The following is a 21,776-nucleotide window of genomic DNA, read 5'->3' on the forward strand; positions in this document are numbered from 1 at the left end:
CAAATCCATATGCCATATATCATGAGTAGGCAAACTAAGGACCGGGGGCCGGATCCGGCCAAATCACCTTCTAAATCCAGCCCATGGATGGTCCAGGAACCAGCGTGTTTTTACATGAGTAGAATGTGTGGTTTTATTTAAAATGCATCTCTGGGGTTATTTGTGGGGCATAGGAATTCGTTCATATTTTCCCCCCAAAATATAGTCTGAGGGACAGACCCACAAGGTCTGAGGGACAGTGGACCGGCCCCCTGCTGAAAAAAATTGCTGACCCCTAGCATAGATAATCTTCTGAAACCATTTTTTTTTTTTTTTGCTGTCCATTTGGTTGCACGACTGTAGGTTTGGCGTGAGTACACAGAACAAAAGAAGTTGGGCAGTTTATCCCTTCGTGCTTGGAAAATCTCATTCCGGCTCCCTCACTCAAAATGGCGCCCGGATAATGCTAGAACCACATCAGCTGCATTGCTGGGGCTGTTTTTTTTTGTAGAGCTCTAGGTTTAGGGTGCTGGTTTCCTTCACAGAACTAAGTGGGGAAGTCCGCTCCATTGATTCCTTGGCTAAGAAACACACAACTCATAATAATACGTCCATGCCTTGCTGCTAGTGGATTAAATGTCTTTCTGCTGTGGAAAAGAATAAATGCCGTTGTCTGCACCACACAGGGCTTTGTTTATTTTAAAAATGAGGTAGTATTTATTTATTATTACATCTGTATTGTGTTGTTTGTCCAGGGGGAGCTCAGAGTGGCGCAGATGGGACTATTCCATTTTCTTTTACCGATCACAATGGGGGTGGAAAAAACCACTCGAGATTTTCCAGCCCACTCCCAGCTTAATTAGAACCAGGAACTTGTATGTTGTTAAGGGGTTAAGAGCCGACTCTATCAGCCTTAAGCATTGCAGTTGTTAAAGGCCTCCAAAATTCTGCTTCCTTGATAATACTTTTTTTAAAAAAATAATATTTATTAAAGTTTTAAAGGTTACAGAAAGAAAAAAATAAAACACCAAATTACACAAAAATGGGACAACACATCACACTAATAAAAAACAGAAAAAACAAAAATAGAAACAATTAAACAAAAACCACAACAGACCTTCCCATAACTTATCATTCATTTGCTTGTTTCCTTGACCTCCTCACACCTCCCTTTTTTGTATTCTAGTTCAGTTAGCTATTTCAGCAAATCCTTTCCATCTTTCCCAGTTTTTGTCCTATAATTTATCTTAATATAATGTAACTTTACTTTCCCTCCTTTCACCAATTAACAGTCTATTTTTTCTTAATCCTTTATAACACTTCTGCTAAAACCACATGACTTCATTCCAACATCCTTCTAACATTCCTTAATTTTACAATGTTTCTGTAAATAAACTTTAAATTTCTTCCAATGACTCTTCTCCCTGGTCTCGGATTCTGCCTGCTTCCTTGATAATACTGGGCTGCTTAGGGAGGCAATTAGCTCCAGTTGATATTAAAAGTCTCATTTTGGATGCTTGGCAGCATCCTTCAGCCCCAGACAGCATTAAGCAGGGGCTGATGGGAATTGTAGTCAAAAGCATTGGGAGAGAACCAGGTGGGGGAAGGCTGGGAGTAGTAGGCATGGCCAAACTCGGCCCTCCAGCTGTTTCGGGACTACAATTCCCATCATCCCTGACCACTGTTAGCTAGGGATGATGGGAGTTGTAGTCCCAAAACAGCTGGAAGGCCAAGTTTGGCCATGCCTGGGAGTATCCACTTAGAGAATTGCAGCTAGAAACTTTGTTTACTTTCTTACGTTTGTAAGATATTTCTTCATACATTTTAAAAGAGACCTTTAGGATACATTTTGAGTCTTACTAATTAGGCGTTTGGGCATTTTTCCGTTCTGAGGGGTTATCTCATTTTTTGGGGAATCTGTTTTTAATTTGAATTTTGTTGGCTATACTAATACATACATATATCTACACATTCTAAGTTCTTGTAATTTCCCACCACAAACTAACTTGGCATGAGATTGTGAGAGGGACAAACTAACTCTTAATATGAGATTGTGAGAGGGAACCAAACTTTATTCTATTTTAAACTCTCTATCCCATTTCCAGGTTATGTTGCTTCTATATTTGCAGTACCACTGAGGACGAAGTTTCACACACCCTCGAAACACATTGCACTTGGAACGAACCATATTCCTTATTGCTTCGTTTGCCTAGTTGGGAAGGGAGGGCAGCCATTTGAGCTCTGCTTCAGATAGCAAAATATCCTGGGCTTCCGCCGGCCATTTATTTTGGAGCCTAAGTTTCTGTGTTACTTTTGAATTCCAAAGGCAGGTTGGAACTAATGAATATTTCTGAAGCGGTGGAGATTTGGACTCTGAGAAAGAGCACCAACATTTTCTGACTTGGGACCCACCACCCCCTTTAACCAAACATGCAGTTCGGAACAATTTTCTTTACATTTGTATGTTGGTAGTGCTGCTGCTGCTGCAACCAGTGGTGGGTCCCAACCCACCAGGGGAAAACCAGTGTCTTGGAGTAGGTTACTTGCTTCCTTTCAGGGAGTCAAGCTCCCAGTCCCAGCCAGATGAGGGCTCATGTCTATATACTGCTTTCTGTTGCAAGATCCCAGCAGCAAAAGTGTAGCCTCCATCAGGAATCTTCATCTCCCATGAGATAAGACCTTAAATGGGGCTGTTTCTTTGTTTCAATACCTACTTGTCCCTTGTCCCTTGTCCAATAGCTACTAGACCCTTATCTAAATGGCTCTTTGTGGATGGTAATAATAATAATAATAATAATAATAATAATAATAATAATAATAAAAAATTTACAGTGGTACCTCCGGTTACAAACTTAATCCGTTCTGGAGGTCCGTTTGTAACCAGAAACCATTCTCAACCTGAGGCGCGCTTTCGCTAATGGCGTGCGCGCTATTTCCTCTCACATCCAAGTTAGCTTCCAGGAGCACGTACTTCCAGGTTAGCGGAGCTTGTTACCCAAAGGGTGCACAACCAGAAGTGTTTGCAAACAGAGGTACCACTGTATTTATTTATACCCCGCCCATCCGGCTGGGTTTCCCCAGCCACTCTGGGCTGCTCCCAACAGAATATTAAAAGCAGCATAAAACACCAAACATTAAAAACTTCCCTAAACAGGGCTGCCTTCAGATGTCTTCTAAAAGTCAGATAGTTGTTCATTTCTTTGACATCTGAAGGGAGGGCGTTCCACAGGGCAGGCGCCACTACCGAGAAGGCCCTCTGCCTGGTTCCCTGTAACCTCACATCTCACAGTAAGGGAATCACCAGAAGGTCCTTGGAGCTGGATATCTTCTATTTCCTAATACATATGGAGTGGTGTGTGTGTGTGTGTGTGCGAGAGAGAGAGAGAGAGATCATTGTACACAGTCCTCTGTTCACCATACTCTTAGAGATTTATTTATACAGTGGTACCTCGGGTTACATACGCTTCAGGTTACAGACTCCACTAACCCAGAAATAGTGCTTCAGCTTAAGAACTTTGCTTCAGGATGAGAACAGAAATCGTGTGGCGGCGGTGGCGCAGCAGCAGCGGGAGGCCCCATTAGCTAAAGTGGTGTTTCAGGTTAAGAACAGTTTCAGGTTTCGGAATTCCGGAACGAATTAAGTACTTAACCTGAGGTACCACTGTAATTAAGCGGGATACAAATTCTGTTAAATAAAATAAATATACTTGGACATAAAGTATCTTGGCCCATCTTGTTGTTGTTGTTTTGGGAGATGACCTTTGGGGTCCCTTCCAACTTGACAATTCTATAATTCTATCTCTATAGCCAGTAGCTATAGAGCTGGATCGGGACCCTAATATTTTCTTAACTCTTTTCGAAGTTCAACGATGGGGATGCTAAAGGTGAGTTGACACGTACATATACGTCAGCTTGATCTATCTGTCCTTGATTAGACCATACACTCAATAGCTGCTGCACTCAATGTGTGAACGGACACTACTGAGAAGCCTATTGTTGGGGTGATATGGAAGGTCTGTCTGGGCAGTTGACCTGCTATGGCTTAGTCATCCCTGCACCCCTAGATTCTGCCATCATAACATGGTGAGCAGGCATATGCACGATACAGGCCAGATACAAATCTAAGCTATTTATATACCGTGGAGGTCTGAATCTCTTTAAATTTTACTTGTTCGTAAGCCCTCATTCCAACTGGATTATACAGAGGTTCTCTGCTAGCCTATGAGAGTTACTGCTGCTTGAGCGGCCATTTCTTGCGTAATAAATGCACCAGAAATGCAGCTTTTGTGCGAGGAACTGCTGCGGCTGGTGATGCTTAAGCAGCCTGAATAGATTCACTAAGTGATGCTGCCCAAAGCCTTGGCTATAGAGAAACAGATCTTCATTTGTAGCTCCCTGCATTGGTTAATCTTTTGTATGGTAGTAGCCTTTGGGTGAGCTTTGTTCATCATGTTCATTTGGGTATTTGGTGGGGCTTCTGAGGTGCTGCTCTCGATTCTAACTTGTTTGCTCAGACTTCATTCTGTGCGAAGTTTCAAAGAGGTGAAGGTAATAATCTTTCACATCTTTGTCCTATTGTTGACTTTGGTCAAATAGGTCTTACAGGTCTTTGAAGCACTATGAAATATGTTTGACTGCATACAGCAGTGATATGAGTATACACACCCTGGACAACAATGTACAGCTGTATAATTTCTATATTCTGGTGTGGTCAGAATCATTTTTATTCACATTTTGTACTACGCCAATAAACCCTACTGGCTGAGAAGACATTATATAAAGCCAGACTTACTTCAACAAATATATATCAGATCCTTTCTTTGGGGTTCATTCTCTGACACCATTCACATAATGGCTCGTGAAGCAATTTCATTCATAAACATGAAAACTTTTTTGTCTGAATGGACCATCCTTGCACCTAACAGACAAGAAAACCCTAACTCTCACATTTTCATGATGTTTGGACATTTAAAAGTGCCCATATGTAACAGAGCAGCTTCAAATAAGACTCAAAGCAGGGAATCTGAATCAGACCACTTTGGATCCTGGATGTGGATCTGCTTTTATTGCATTATTATGGAATACTTACTCAAGAGATTTCTGTTTGCAAAGCTAACCTTGACAACAGACCCTCCAACATTTCTATGCTGAAAATAGGGACGTCCTATTCAATAGTAGTAACAACAACAATAATTTTTATATCCTGCCCATCTGACTGGGTTGCCCCAGCCACACTGGGCAGCTTCCAGCATCTATAAAAACATAATAAAACACAAAACTTTTTTTTTTTTTTAAATTCTCTGAACAATGGTACCTCTGGTTACAAACTTAATTCGTTCTGGAGGTCTGTTCTTATCCTGAAACTGTTCTTAACATGAGGCACCATTAGTGAAAGTGTGCCTCCCGCTGCGCACACACCTCTGGCATGCGATTTCTGCTCGCATCCCGGGGCAAAGTTCGCATCTGGGAGCAACTACTTCTGGGTTAGCGTAGCTCATAACCCAACACATGCGCAAACAGAAGCATTTGTATCCAGAGGTACCACTGTGCAGGGCTGCCTTCAGATGTCTTCTAAAGGTTGTATAGTTACTTATCTCCTTGGCTCGGAGGTCACATAACTCCAACATTTCTCCAATGAAAATAGGGACATCCTAAGGGAAAGCGGGACATTATGGGATCAAATTAGAAACTGGGATGGCTTCTGTAAATCTGGGACTGTCTCTGGGAAACAGGGACACTTAGGCATGAGGGTTTGAGGCAAAAGGATTCAAAACACAGCTCCCTGAGGTAGGGCTAAGAAGACATTTTAAGGGGAAGCAGACAGACAAAAGCAATAATCCCATGACACTTAACTTAACCACAACTGAACATAGTGGAATTTCTGAGTAAACATGCTTAGGATTGGGCTGCATGTTGGGAGGCTGTAAATAAATAAATGCCCCATCTACAAACTGGGAGTCTGTCAGCTATTTGAAAAGGATTCCTTGGGTGGATGGGGGCCTCTGTTTGCTGATCTTGTACAAATGTCAGAGAGACAAGGATGCATCTTGAAGCATGCCATCTAACGGAGAAACCCACAAAGGTCGCTATTAGCTCACAGAGCTTGTGCTGACAAAAGCAGAGATCAAAAGAAAGGAAGAAGGCGACTCTGGCTATCCTTTCACAAATATTGCTGCTCCCCTTGGAGTGATCAGCTAATGGGGCGCTAGTGACCTTTGGTCTACTGGAACATTTCAGGCCCGTACAAAGCAGAAGTGAAATAGAGAAGCACTGGGTTTGCAGTTGGACTCTAGGTTTGAGCTATCTTATTGAAGGGTTTAGGGACGCGGGTGGCGCTGTGGTCTAAACAACAGAGCCTAGGGCTTGCCGATCAGAAGGTCGGCAGTTCGAATCCCTGCAACGGGGTGAGCTCCTGTTGCTTGGTCCCAGCTCCTGCCAACCTAGCAGTTTAAAAGCACGTCAAAGTGCAAGTAGATAAATAGGTACCGCTCTGGTGGGAAGGTGAACGGCTTTTCTGTGTGCTGCTCTGGTTCCCCAGAAGCAGCTCAGTCATGCTGGCCACATGAGCCGGAAGCTGTCTGTGGACAAATCCCGGCTCCCTCAGCCTAATAGAGTGAGATGAGCACCGCAACCACAGAGTTGTCTGCAACTGGACCTAATGGTCAGGGGTAAAGGTAAAGGGACCCCTGACCATTAGGTCCAGTCGTGGCCGACTCTGGGGTTGTGGCGCTCATCGTGCTTTATTGGCTGAGGGAACCGGCGTACAGCTTCCGGGTCATGTGGCCAGCATGACTAAGCCGCTTCTAGCGAACCAGAGCAGCGCACGGAAATGCTGTTTACCTTCCCGCCGGAGTGGTACCTATTTATGTGCTTGCACTTTGACGTGCTTTAGAACTACTAGGTTGGCAGGAGCTGGGACCGAGCAACGGGAGCTCACCCCTTCGTGGGGATTCAAACCGCCGACCTTCTGATCGGCAAGTCCTAGGCTCTGTGTTTAACCCACAGCGCCACCAATGGTCAGGGGTACCTTTACCTTTATTGAAGGGTTTTTAAAAAATGTTTATTTCTATCCTCTGTCTGCAGTTCAGCTAGTCCTTTCATGATGACCTTTCTACTTTTCTCTTCCTCCAGTTCTGCCGGTTCTTGAGAATGACCAGAAAGATCTTCACCAACAGCAGGGAGAGGTGGAGGCAGCAGAACGTCAACAGTGCATTTGCCAAGCTGAGGAAGCTCATTCCCACCCACCCTCCGGACAAAAAGCTCAGCAAGAACGAGACCCTCCGCTTAGCCATGAGGTACATCAACTTCCTTGTCAAGGTGCTCGGGGAACAAGGCCTGCAGCAGCCAGGGATGAATCCACGGGGAAGGATACTGGGACTGTTCCAGCCAAGTCCAAGTTTGGAAAGCATGGAAGACTTGACTCTCATTGAAGACTCTGAGGTCCCTTCTCCCAACACAAGCAGCAATGCTCCAGAGTGTTGGTCAGAGGCGTCGTCTCCGTGACGTGCTGTTGGTCGGGGCTATAGCCCTCCTGGTAGTAATTTGATAGTTTCCCTTCTTTATACAAGTTGTGGGTTGTCTGCCTATGTACAGTATTTATATATATATCTTTTGCTCTTTTAACGAATGTATTTTGTGTAACGGTTTCTTTGGGAGATGCTAATTTTCAGTACTTAAAAAGAGGGATATCAAATCTCTGGAAGTTGATCAGGATTCCAACAGCTCTACTTGCCACAAAGTGCTTTGATCTCAAGGCCAAGGATCTTTGAAATGGGCCACAGAAAACTACCCATGACGCATTGGTGAGAGTTATTGGAGCCAATAGCTGGTGACTGAGCAGCAACGTAACTTCTAGACCCAGTTCATACAGTTATTGGGCTGTGGAGTCCTTTTCCGTGGTGGAGTGTCCTCTCTACCTTGTTTCCTGCAATGTGTGGCATGAGGGCTGCATGTGATCCATAGCTGTCAAGCATTCCTCATTTGGTGGGACAGTCCCTTATCCCAGCGCCATGTCCCACTGCTGTCCTTTATTGATGAGGCTTCGTTTGGCTGCTGGCTGGGCTTTCTGGCTTTGGCTCGGAAGAGCTCAGAAGTTGAACATACCTGTGCCCGGAAAATCCCTTATTTTGGCTGCTGATCCCTTATTTTCGAAGCTGCTGGTCCCTTATTTTCAAATCTGTAAGTTGACAGCTATGATATGATCTCCTCTTACCTTTCCTAAAAGGAAAGAAACACTTGAGTTGGGCCACTGCAGAGAAAAGCTGTATGAGGAAAATCTTCATGTCACACATTTTGGAGGCTTGTGGAAAGAAGGGCTGCAAGCCCATTTCTTCACTTCTGAGTAATGTATACTGAAGATTCAATTTACCTTCAGTTTAAATTGTTTTAAAAGTCAAGGCCATCCTAACATTAAAATGTAGTTGCTTTCAGCAGCAGACTCCAGAGAGAGCACCATATCCCTGCCTTCAGTCTTGGTCTGAAAACTGAGCCCTGGAGCAGAGGTTGTCGTATTTTTCAAAAATCTTTTTGCCTCAGGTGAAAACAGTACCTAAGCCCCTTGCTAACTCATTTCTGTTGCCTTCATCAGCCATGCAAGTTATGAATCATCGTCATTGCTCTTATGTCTGCATCTCATTTCCAGTTTTTTCTTTCTGCTTTGCAGCAACTGGAAAATCAAACCAAAAAAATTTGGTATATTTTCAGAGTGAAAACACATGAGCCAAGAGAGGATGAATCATGCCCAGTAGACCTGCTGCAGTTTGATTCAAAATTGCCAGAAGAAATAAACTAGGGTTGCTTATTTAATTTTTCAAACATTTGAATCTTAAAAGACATACATTCAAATTTGATTATTTTTCAGGAACAGCAGCTGTTTACTCTGGTTTTGTAGATTGTTTTTTTTTTTTGGGGGGGAGATTTTAAAATTTGGCTATAGTCAGTGGGAAGGCGGTGTGGATTTTAAAACACACACAATTTAAATTTAACAAGTGGAACTAATCAAATTGCTCAAGAAGTGTTTCCTAATGGGAAACACAGTTTAATTGAAAGATACCCGTTCCACTGCTTTTTATAAGGCAGCAGGTTGCTATTTGGATTATTTACAATGAAAGAGAAATAAGACTACATTATATTTCACCTACTTCTCAGACATTCATCAAAGGCACTATTCCCCAAACTTTTGTTGATTTACAGAACAATCCTAAGCATGTCTGCTCTGAAGTAAGTCCTACTGAATTCAATGGGGCTTACTCCCAGGCTTGTACGGTTAGGATTGCAACCCAAGGCACCCTTTTTATGGCTTAAAACTGGTTGAACAATTCAGGGCCAGACTAGATGTGACATATGATGAGTGCTTTCTGTTTTATTTACTAAAACAGCAGCATTGGATACCCTGAACCAGATTGGAAGAGTGGCGTTGGGGGAGAGCTCTTAAATCAGGAAGAAGGCTCTCAGAAAGCAGGTTGCTTTCTGGGGGCAAATAGCAGCTTTAGGGGTGCCCTCCTCCCCAATCTGGACTGAGACAGCAGTGGCGGCAAAGGGTTAATGCTAGCAGTCCACTGCAGCCCACCGTGGTTCTTACTTGTACAGTGGTACCTTGGCTCTCAAACCTAATCCATTCCAGAAGTCTGTTCCAAAACCAGAGCGTTCCAAAACCAAGGCACGCTTTCCCATAGAAAGTAATGCAAAATGGATTAATCCGTTCCAGACTTTTATAAACAACCCCTAAAACAAGCAATTTAACATGAATTTTACTATCTACCGAGACCATTGATCCATAAAATGAAAGCAATAAACAATGTAGCTGAACTGGGTTCTACACAGTCACACACAAAAAGAGCTGCAAAAACAAAACGCATAATAAATAGCATAAACAGACAGACCTCACTGTAACACTCAAATCGGAAGCATAATACTTCAAACAGAGCACGTTCGGCTTCCAAAAAAAGCCCACAAACCGGAACACTTCCGGGTTTGTGGTGTTTGGGTTCCAAATTGTTTGAGTAGCAAGGTGTTTGAGAACCAAGGTACCACTGTACAGTCGTACCTCAGGATGAATACGCTTCGGGTTAAGCATTTTCGGGTTGCACTCCATGGCGACCCGGAAGTAAGGGAGCACATTACTTCCAGGTTTCGCCGCGCGCGCATGCATAGACCATCAAAATGACGTCATACGCCTGCACAGAAGTGTCAAAACGTGATCCGCATACCCGAGTTACGTTCGCTTCGGGATGTGAACGGGGCTGCGGAACAGATCCCGTTCGCATCCCGAGGTACCACTGTATACAAATAAATACACAAGCAGTAATCATGTGAATAAAGTAACATAACATCTAATCTGGCTTCACTCTTACACCGAAAAAGGTTAACTTTTCGGAGTAGAAGTTTGAATTGCCTGCCTATGGACGATCTCCCTTGCCCTCAGTGTTTCTGCGTGAGTAGCCAATTTGAGCAGCCACCCGACCGATCGTCTTTTCAGTTGCAAGGGGCAGCCTCTTCTGAGAGTGTTTGCCTGCGCTGAGAAAAATGGGCTGGGTGATCCAATCCCATCTGCAGAAGGGGCACAGTGGAGAATATGCCCCTTCCCCAGGAGGCAGATTGGAAGAAGGCAAAGCTGCGAGCGGTAAATCATGCAAGAGACGCAGCTAGCAGCCTTCTTCTCTGTGTGAGAGCATTTTGAGCCCACACAGAAACCTCTGAGGATGTCATTATGTGATTTCGGGCGGCATACTTGTGTGTGTCTCTAGGCACACTTGGAGAATGATTGGACTAAAGTGTTAACTCCTCCAGCCAAGTCAATGAAATAGAAGTCTTTCATTTAATTTTAACTGCATCTTTCATTATTATTATTTTTTTAGAAAAGTTGCCACTCAGCCCTTAATTATCCTGAAGATACTATCAAGGAGAATCTGCCACTTGGGGAAAAAAAACACTAGCCACTAATAGTGTTTCCCCATTATTATTATTTTTAAAACATATTTTAAAATGCTTATTTTGTTACACCTGCCTGCTTCTAGATAAGTTGAAGCTTTGGGATGTTTCTCCTCTTTCCTTCCTTTTAATTTTTTTTTATTAAATCTTTATTAAACATATTTCACAAAATTATACAGCAATATACTATATTACAATTTATATCCCATCCCATTTTTTAAAAAAAGAATGCAAGAAATTTAAAAGGACCTAAAATAGACTTCCAAATGTTCTCAAAAAACCCTGAATTACACTTGTTATATTTTACACAGTATCATACTATTATATTATTTTCATACATCTTTTTGATAAATAAATAATTCTCCTCTTTCCTTCCTTTCACTGGCTACTGCAATGCCTTCACACACTCTCTTGTGAACATACCTCATGTAAAGCACTTTGCACACTGTAAAGTGTTCTGGGGACTATTGATTATAAATGTGGCTATTGTCGGCCTTTTAAATCTACTTATTTATCTATTATCCAGTTTTATTTCTTATTGTGTGTGTTTTTTTTAAACTGTTCATCTTAGGAAGATGCTCACCTTCTTAACAAACATTTGTAAAGTTTTAAAGTTTATTAGTTGAAAATCAATATTCATACATTTGTTTCCAGTATTCATACACAGCATTTCAAGAGCAAAGCTCTCCTGAGGTGGCTTACAGAAACATTCGAAATCATAAAACGTAAAGCCCTTTCATTACAAAACTTTAAAGAAAAAGAAAAGCAGTTTAAAAACAGGATAACGGCTCAGCACGGCAATTCAGATCAGATTAGAATCAAAAACAGAAACAGTTTAAATGTAATGAAAGACTTTATATAATTAAAGACCAGTCTAATTGCTACGTGTTCCAAACACTTGCCCCTCAACAGGCAATTGCATTCTCTGTGTTGAAGTTTCCAAACCATTTCGAAAGACAGCCTCATATAGAATGCATTACAGTGGGCTAGTCTGTAACCAGGACGTAAACAAGTGAGGGAAGGTGTTTTTCTCTGGAGGTTCGTAGCTGGCAGAGCAGCTGGAGCTGGTTTGAGGCATCCCAGTCACTGACTGTGTCACCTGTGCCTCCATAGACAGCTCTGTTTGCAGGAGGAAACACCCCCCCCCCCAAGCTGCAAACTTGCTCTTTCAAGGAGAATGCAACCCATCCTAAACCACTTGCATCTCCTCATCCAGATTGGCTGGCTTCCTGTGCCATAGGTGGTCAAAGCCTCAGCTTCTTCATGTTCCTCCACCTCAAAACCATTTGCAGGTACCCACTGAGGACTTCTACAGTCCCCCTGGGATCAGTACAGTGGTACCTCGGGTTACAGATGCTTCAGGTTACAGAGGCTTCAGGTTACAGACTCCGCTAATCCAGAAATAGTACCTCGGGTTAAGAACTCTGCTTCAGGATGAGAACAGAAATCGCTGTGCAGTGACGCGGTGGCAGCGGGAGGCCCTATTAGCTAAAGTGGTACCTCACGTTAAGAACAGTTTCAGGTTAAAAACGGACCTCCAGAACGAATTAAGTTCTTAACCCAAGGTAAAACTGTAGTAATAATGATAATTTATTATTTATACCCTGCCCATCTGGCTGGGTTTCCCCAGCCTCCCTGGGTGGCTCCCAACCGAATATTAAAAACACAATACAGCATTAAACATTAAAAACTTCCCTAAACAGGGCCGCCTTCAGCTGTCTTTTTAAAGTAAGGTATTTATTTATTTCCTTGACTTCTGATTGGAGGGTGTTCCACAGAGCAAGCGCCACTACCGAGAAGGCCCTCTGCCTGGTTCCCTGTAACCTCACTTCTCGCAGGGAGGGAACCGCCAGAAGGCCCTTGGAGCTGGACCTCAGTGTTCAGGCTGAATGATGGGAGTGGAGACGCTCCTTCAGGTATACTGGGCCAAGGCCATTTAGGGCTTTGAAGGTCAGCACCAACACTTTGAATTGTGCTCGGAAACATACTGAGAGCCAATGTAGGTCTTTCAGGACTGGTGTTATGTGGTCTCGGTAGGAGGAAAAGAAGGGTAGATCTGGGTGGCATCTGCACACCAGTGACAGTGTAGCCCAAAACCTCTAAACGTCTTCTCCCAGCAAATGTTTCATGCAAACGTTAAAAAGCATGGGAGACAAGATGGAGTCCTGAGGTCATTGCTTTCCATTTGCCTGGAAGTATCTTGACTGAAATTCTGCTTTCTAAGTGAGCTTCAAGGAACAGACCAATAAATATTGTACTTTGCTGCAACTGCAAAGTGGCGAAGCTGCTGAGCTTTGGACATCAAAGGCCCCATTTCGGCTCAGCCATTAAGTCATATTTGGCTTCCAGCAAATGACTCGTTTTAACCGATATCACAGGACTGCTGTGAGATTAAATTAAATGATAGCGCTGTGGTAATTATACTGCTTTAGGTCTGCCTCTTCCTCACTAGCTCCAAACGTTTTTAAATGGTACATTTTAAATAATTGCAGGTGGGAATAAAATTATTAGAATTCAATAATTCAATAGTAGCAGTTCCTTTAAAAAACAACCCCACACTTCTAGGGATCTGGACTGACAGAGTTCTTTCATTGCATAATGACCACGTAGTGGAAAGACTACAGACTAGGACATCTTAAGAAGCACTCGGCCACTCAGTTCTTGCAAGACCTTAGATAAGCTATGACATGATTCTGACTTGCCTGGGAACCCATTGATTGGCCCTTTTAAACAACATACATATTTACGTGGAAGTAAGTCCCACTGGGCTTAGTGTTCTGGCTGCAGTATTCTGGCTGTGTCTGGGAAATTCCAGGCACCTGGTAACCCTAGCTTAGTGAGACACTAAGGCTGAAATCCTAACCATGTCTAGAAGCAAATTCAGTGGGACTTATTTATGGGAAACGGGTGGTGAGAAATTCTGCTTAAGACCTTAATAACTGCTTAGGAACTAAGGGTGCAGTCCTTGGGGATTGAAATGAGCCTGAAACATCTTTCGCATTATGGTAGAAAACAGTTGTCTACAATCTGCCGTAGCTTCTTAAGTATGAAGACTTTATGTATGAAAATGTACTATTATATTTGATAGTCTCGTTCTTTTTCAGGAAAGCTACTTAAAATGTGAAGAAGTGATGGAGTAGTTCTGATGCTACCTCATGATAAATCTACGTTCATGGCTTAAAATGATTTTTTAATTAGATACCAAACTAACAATCTATGTTTTGTGCTGGGACTGTTCATTTTGGCAATCATTCCTAGCATGTATAAGCTTTCCCAAATACCCCAAACAAATGAAGATTTATTCATTCCTTGAGTAGAACATTGTGCTGATACAAAAGAAAAAGGCAGGCACTTAATTTTAGGGTGGTGAAAGTTTTCATGTTGTAATATTTCTAAAATGTCCTGCCTAATTTTATAGTAAAGGGGGGAAATAGTATCTACTGTTGATGTACAATTTGCGTTTTTAACTAGACTTATCTACCAAAGATTTATTTTGTCAGCACTTTTTATGTTTTGTGATTTCCTTCTGTATAGCTATGAACAAATATGGTGTAACTGATACCTTTTCCTGTATACTATGCTATTTAATGGCTAATATATTAAGAAATAAATTATTTACAAAAGTGGTCACTTTGTTTCTTCTATTAAAAATGAAATTGTTCCAACTAGAATTTTTTTGCCATTGTTTACATGAGGAAGTCACTGGTCTTACCACTTCTCTTAGCAGTAGGAAGAAGCAGGTACAGCTCCATAGGCTCAGTTAGTTTGCAAAGAAAGTGTACTGGAGATCACAGTAACGTTTGTAATAAATGATTCACAAATGTACAGGTTGAACAGATGGTGCATAGGAAGGGGGGCGGTGGGGTCGGAGCTCCCTGGGTGCCCTCATTGAAGGGGTTGACATTTTGCGCGCCGCCTGCCCGCAACTCCCAAGCCTACCCCAAGCTGTCGGGATAAGGGGGGAGCTGCGCCGCTTTGCTGGCAGCATTCCCCCCCTTCCCGCTTCGTTTTGACAGCGTGGGGAAGGCTTGGGAGTCGCGGGCGGGCAGCACTCTGAATGTCCGCTATGGACTGCGTGCTACACCCCCGTGGGCGGCTCGCTCTGTCCCGGCTCTCTCTGTCCCGGCGCTCACCCTGCAGTGGCGTAGCGTGGAGGGTGCAGGTGGGCCCGGCCGCACCGGGCGCAACATCTGGGGGTTAGGGTTAGGGGGCGCAAATCCACCGGTTAGGGGGCACAAATCCACGGGTTGGGGGGCGCAAATTACTTGCCTTGCCCCGGGTGCTGACAACCCACGCTACACCACTGATCCCACGCCTGGGAGGGCACCCTCCGTGCCCCCCTTGGGAGTGTGCCCGCCCTGGGCATATGCTCTGCCGCTGCACACAGCTAGTGCTGACCCGTGGGCAATCAGTCTTGTACCCAAATTTCCTAGGAATTGCTTCTGCCCACCAAAAACCTATAGCAACCTTTTCTCCAAACTCCAAAGTACGTTTCCCAGAATACAGCCCAATTCAAGGCTCCAAAAAAAGAAGTCTCTTCACTTCCATCTAGGGAGGTGAACATGCACTCAAAGTGAGTGGAAATAGCCACCAACCATCAAAATCCATTTGAGTGTCCATTCTGAGATCTCCGGGTATAGGGCGGTATATAAATTCAATAAACAACAACAACAACAACAACAACAACAACAACAGGCCAGCTCTAGAGAGAGCCATTTTGCATAGTCAAAAAACGTGCTCATGACATATCTGGGTATCAGCACTAAAATTACTGTGTATAAAATATCGCTGTGCTTCCCAAGTTTGAGTAAAGCCATGGTCCACAGATAAAGATTTGGAGAACATTCGGGGATCTGAAATGCATGGGGAGCATCCATTAATCTCAAAGGATTTCTGCTGCTGAAGTTACCTTCCAGGTAGATAAAAAGAACAGTGACCAGGGCTGTGAGATGAAGAGCACAATGATGTTAGGGCACAGGTAAATTCTACCAGATCTAGGCATTATGGAAAGCAAGGTGGGTAGCTGTAATTTTCATTTCATTTAGTGTCCATCTAGTCAACATCTCTCATCTCGTCAAGTTTACAATGCCAAACCTGTTTAGATTAAGCATCCTGATTCCTCGGCCTGTTCTTTGAGCCAGTGATATGGGGTATATAATCTAAGTTCTATTCTGAGCAGACTCACTGAAATTGATTAGCCTAATTAATGAGTTCATTAATCTCGGTGGGTGAGTATGACAAACATTGGATATAATCCTGTACACATCATTATATTTTACCGGATTAGAATTCTAAATCCTAGAAGGGGCCAAGCTAGAATTTAAACCAACAGTTCTAACCATGTGTACACCTATATTATGTCTGATGGATTATGCCTGCTTCGGATGTTACTTTTAGCTACTTGCGCTTTGACAATGTGCAAAGAGAAAGTTCAGGAGAATACATTTCTTTGCTAATCAGCGCTATATTTCTAGAAAAAGAGGTGCCGGAACTTGCAATGAATGCTTCCCTTGTTCTTTTATGATGGCAATGGCACCCACCTGAGCTGAAAAAAGCTCTGATGTTAATAGTTAAGACTATCAGCTAAGATTTCCCTGCTGGTTTGGCCTTCTGTTATAACGCAATATTCAACACTACATGAGTCCCGAAAACACATGCCTTGCTGAGCACCCAAACAGATGCTATTGAAAAGCATTGGGTTTTTGAGGTAGCATTTATCTCAAGTTAGCATGTCACAGCAGTTTAGGCCTCAAGCCTTTGCTAGAGTTACAGGAAGAGGGAGGTATATGCGTTGCATACATAATGTCTTCGGTTCACTTTCTGGCATTTCCGGATTAAAATGGGATCTCAGTTCAGAACCGATAAACACTTTGTGCCTCACAACATGAGATGTCACTGTCAGAGTATCTAGATAAACAAAGCATGTCTCTGAACACATGAAGCTGCCTTATATTTCCTATCAAAGTACATGTGAATCAGCTCCTGGTATTTCACTGTGCATGTATACCCTAAATATCCATAAAGAAAAGAGGGGTTGCATTGGAATTAACCATCTGTGGGGTTTTCTGCAATAGAAACCCAGCACTGTGAAATCAAGAGACCTATGCTAGTCAGTAATGTACCCAAGACTTGCTGTTCAAATACTGCAGTGGCATATCAACTCCACACACTTCACATTATTCTTTCACATTATTTTTATTTTACCCATAAGGGAATTGTCTGAGATGACCAAGTGAAGATACAGGGTAAACAGTTCACATCTGATGGGTTCTTTCATCCTTCAACCATAAAAGGAAAGTGAGAGAATGGCCAGCTTAACTGCTGACCTGTGAGGTCAGAGATCATCTAAAAGTCACATTGTTAAAACCAAAGGCCAGAGAGATAAAGTGATTTTAAATTCATCCTTTTCCCCCTTCCATAGCCATGATTGTACTTTTAAACAGCAGGTGCCAAGAGGGGAACTAAAGGGATGGAGGAAGGTGAGTAAAAAAATAAAAGATTTAGGCTACAAACCTAACCCCACTTACCTGTGAGTAAGCCCTCTGAATTCCATATGGCTTACTTCTGGGTAGCTCTGTTGCTGTTGGACATGATCCTTTATTTCTGATGGAATGACCAAATGCAAAAGAGGATCCAGGGAAATGGATCTTTTTTCTCCGTTGCAGAAATACCTCCCATCCTGATTAAGAGTTCAAGAGCCCTGTTCTCCTTTTCATCTGGTCTCTCTCTCTCTCTCAGGTCCCTCTGCACAACTTGTGATTCAGCGCCACACTGCACAAAACCATGTAGCACAACCCACCAGAGAACTGATAAATCTGTTCTTGTTGTTGACCTGGGACTGCAAAACAAGGGGAGTTGTCTGGCAGCTCTTGATTCATGGCTTGTGGCCTCCATTCATCATAGTGGGTCCCACGTTGGGCAGATCTGTCCCAAATCTTGAGTAATAATAAGACCCCGACCAATGTACCACCGGTCCCTGCTAAAGGCCGCTGCTATGCTTTAAGTCTGGCCTTGGGGAACTTCTGGCCCTTCAGGTGTCATTGGACTCCAACTCCCACCAGCCCCAGACAGCATGGCCAATGGTCGAGAATTATGGGAGTTGTAGTCCATCAGCATTGGGCAGTCTACAGTACATTGGAACATAGGAAACTGCCTTATAATGAATCAGACCAGCATATTGCCTACATGGACTGGCAGTGGCCTTCCAAGATTGCAGACAGGACCATTGGTTCATCTAGCTCAGGGTTTCCCAAACTTGGGTCTCTAGCTGTTGTTGGACCACAACTAGCTAGCAGGGATGGCCAGCTAGCCATCCGTGGTCGTGGTCAGGGATGGTGGGGACTGTGGTCCAAAAATAGCTGGAGTCCCAAGTTTGGGAAACCCTGATCTAGCTCCGTATTGTTTACTGTCAGCAGCTCTCTGGGGTTTCCAAGTAGAATCTTTCCTAGCACTGATTGGAGAGGCCAAGGATTGCACCAAATGTTCATAATATTTCAGTCTGTGTGGTTATTATTATTTCTGATGAATTTATGATGCATGCCTATTCATCGCAAGGCCTTCCGTTTTTATTTGCATCTGTCAACAACCTAATTTCCAAAGACAGGCTTTTGGCAAGAAGGACCTATAACAGGCTTCAGCAACTCCCCAACCATACCAAGCTATTCTTGCCCCTCTCCCCAGCCCACATGATTAGCCTACTTCATCATATTGCAACAATCTGGAGTTCTTCTTCAGCACCTCTGCAGCTTTCCATGCCCAGTAAGCAAAACTGGCTTTTCATACAGAAATAGGTTGAGCTTGTCAGACTAGCCAATAAAGGATCTTGCAAAAGCTTGGCAGAAAATGTTTAAGCAACCCGAGCTTTTCCTCACAGAGGGCTGGTCTTAACATATTGTGTGCATCGCTCTGTAGAATCAACATGACAACAGCACCTTGTCCCAGTTGGACAGTGCTGGTAATCTTGGTGAGGAATTTCAGCACTAAGGCTTGTGAGAGCTCCTTCCCTCCCTCTCCCACTCTGTAACGGAACAAGAGGATGGGATTAATTAGCAACAAACCCCACTGCTAGTCATGCAAATCAGCTCTGCATTAGCTAACGCTGGTAAATCTCAGCAGCAAATTAAACAAAGGCCTTAAATATACAGCACCCAGCAAATGTTTTCTTATAAGGCTTTGAATCCAAGGCAGTCATTTCATTTCATTTCATTTCATTTTATTAAGAGTAGTCCTTCCAAGCCACCACCTAACTAGTGATCTTCTTTAGAGGCAACCCACTTCACTTTGGGGCCTAAGGCTGAAAAACAAAATGAAGCATCCTGGAAAAAAATATATAAATATATCAAATTATTGGGAATGGTTCCTTTTTTCATGGTACCTTTAGGTTTCCTGCTTGAGGCAGACTGTGTCACCCTGCAGATTTGTCCTCCTCCTTTCCATCCAGTTTTTGTATTTTAAATTCACAAAAGAAAGAAGGACCGGGGAGGGGAGGGAGAGGCTACATATTTGGAAATGGAATAAATAATAATAATAATAATGAAGAATTCCAGCAGGATTTGAAAGAAGAAGGGAAAAAGCAAAGCCCCAAACACAACTATAACCACCAATGTGGTTTTTGCATTTCTTATCACTCTCCTGCAGAGGCTCTAAAACTCTTATCTCGATAGACCAGATTACTTGGCTGATCTCCTCTCCATGCTGTGTAGAAATCAAACGGCCTGTTTTACCACTGTCAGCAATTTGCACATTCCCTATCCCGATAAATCAATTAATGGGATGCAGGCTGATTCATTCCATCCCTCTTTCATTCAGTGTGCTTTTCTTTCTCTGCCTTGCCCACCCTCCCTCCCACCCGTGTTTTAATACCATCTAAGAGTCCTTAGTTAGAAGAGGACTTGTTCGCATTGCAGGTGCAAAGCCTTCAGCTCCGCAGCCTAACACCAATAAACGCTTTCTGCCCTCCTCAGGGCTTCCCTTTGTCGAAATACTTTCTCCCTTTGTCATTTCCACCCCCTTCCCCTCGTCCTTTTCAGACGTACAGCACCATGCAGCTAATCTGATTATGCTAATTTGTACTTCATGATCCCAAACACGGTAATGGGATCCAGGGAGGGTGCCCCACACAGGGGCTGGTGGGACGGACGGTGGCAGCAGCAGCAACAATGGAGGACAATGCGCCTGCGAGTCAGTTAACAATAAAACATCTTCTGTCTCGGAAGACAAAGCTCACTCTGGGAAGCCTGCGAAGCTCTTGAGAATTTAGAGTGGTCCAAGCAGGCCGCTGTTAAATTGGGTAGGAAAGGTGGAACCATCAGTTCGTGGTGTGGGGCACAGTGTTTGTTTCCTGTTGCAAGTTCTTTTCCTTACTTTAAACAATAGAAAAAGCCACTGTGCACAGCATTGCACAGCCAATAGCTACTTCTACAGCAGACAGCATGTTATACTTCCTTAAGCATGTATCCAACACCATTCATTGGAAAAATGGGACCATCTTCTGACTGCTTATTTTCTTAATACAGTGCCTTCTCTCAGCATGTAACCCAAAGTGACTTACCTGTGGTTCCCAGGTAGTCACTCACCTGGAAAAGGCCCAGACCTGTTTAGGTTCTGCAATGTGGCATCCTCATGTGCCTGGGACTGTAAAATACACACATTGGGTTGTATCAATCGCTGTGTGTGAGTGGTCATGTTGTGTGGATGCCTGATGATCGTCTTCCAAAGCAACTGCTCTACTCCGAACTTCAGAATGGTAAACGTAATGCTGGTGGTCAACGAAAGAGGTTCAAAGACCCTCTCAAGGCAAATCTTTTAAAAATGTAGCATGAGCACTGACAACTGGAAAACACTGGCCTGCGAGCGCTCCAATTGGAGAACAGCCTTTACTAAAGGTGTCATGGCCTTTGAAGATGCTCGAACTCAGGACGAAAGGGAGAAATGTGCTAAGAAGAAGGCACACTTGGCAAACCCTCACCATGATCAACTCTTGCTGGAAACCTATGTCCCCACTGTGGAAGGATGTGTGGATCCAGAATTGGCCTCCACAGTCACTTATGAACTCACTTTTATGGAAGACAATCTTACTCGGCTATGAGTGATTGCCAATGAAGAAGAAGTGAGTGCACTACACTTGTGCAATGGGACTTCTTCTTCCTAACCCCCCCCATTTTTTTTAGGGTGTGCATGGGGGGGGGGCTGCTGGAGAGAAGAAAGGGTTCCATTGCACAAGCAGAAGTCAGTTGCATGAACATGATGGCAGCATTCGATGTATCCCACAAATTACAGGCAGCCAGCCAAAAGTTTGACCAGTTATTTCAAATGAAAAGGCGGACTTCATCTTTCTTCCCTTTGCAGCTACATGGCCATTTGATGAATCTCTCTACAGGTTACCCCAAAAAAGGGAGAGAAAATGGAATTGGGAGCTCTAGATGAACAGTCAGACTACATACCCTTAATCAGAAACAGGTGTTTTGAGCAAATGTAAGAGACAAAGGTTGTTACATAGATGATGTAACACAGATGATGAAGGGAGCGGGTGGCGTTGTAGTCTAAACCACTGAGCATCTTGGGCTTGCCGATCAGAAGGTTGGCCATTCGAATCCCCGTGACGGGGTGAGTTCCCATTGCTCGGTCCCAGCAGTTCAAAAGCACACCAGTGCAAGTAGATAAATAGGTACTGCTGTGGCAGGAAGGTAAATGGCGTTTCCGTGCGTTCTGGTTTCCATCACGGTGTTCCGTTGTGCCAGAAGCGGTTTAGTCATGCTGGCCACATGACCCAGAAAGCTGTCTGTGGACAAATGCCGGCTCCCTCAGCCTGAAAGTGAGATGAGTGTCACAACCCCATAGTCACCTTTGACTGGACCTAACCGTTCAGG

The 21,776-nt window shown here is 43.5% G+C and overlaps 1 protein-coding gene across 2 annotated transcripts in view; it reads left to right on the forward strand.

The window, feature by feature from the left end:
- The window catches only part of TAL2 (TAL bHLH transcription factor 2), a 143,407-nt gene that overhangs the window by 4,624 nt on the left and 117,007 nt on the right, over positions 1–21,776 (forward strand). The window contains exon 2 of one of the 2 annotated variants that reach the window (XR_014559426.1): positions 7,111–7,859. Coding sequence is in view for 1 of the 2 variants with exons in the window: in XM_083720027.1 (XP_083576153.1) it covers positions 7,129–7,482 (354 nt within the window). In the remaining variant the exon portion in view is untranslated. Of the gene's footprint in view, positions 1–7,110; positions 9,775–21,776 lie in introns of those variants that run through there. The other variant, XM_083720027.1, reaches the window with a different exon arrangement.

This window comes from Podarcis gaigeae (assembly GCF_964106915.1).
Source record: "Podarcis gaigeae genome assembly, chromosome: 17".
Taxonomy (NCBI): domain Eukaryota; kingdom Metazoa; phylum Chordata; class Lepidosauria; order Squamata; family Lacertidae; genus Podarcis; species Podarcis gaigeae.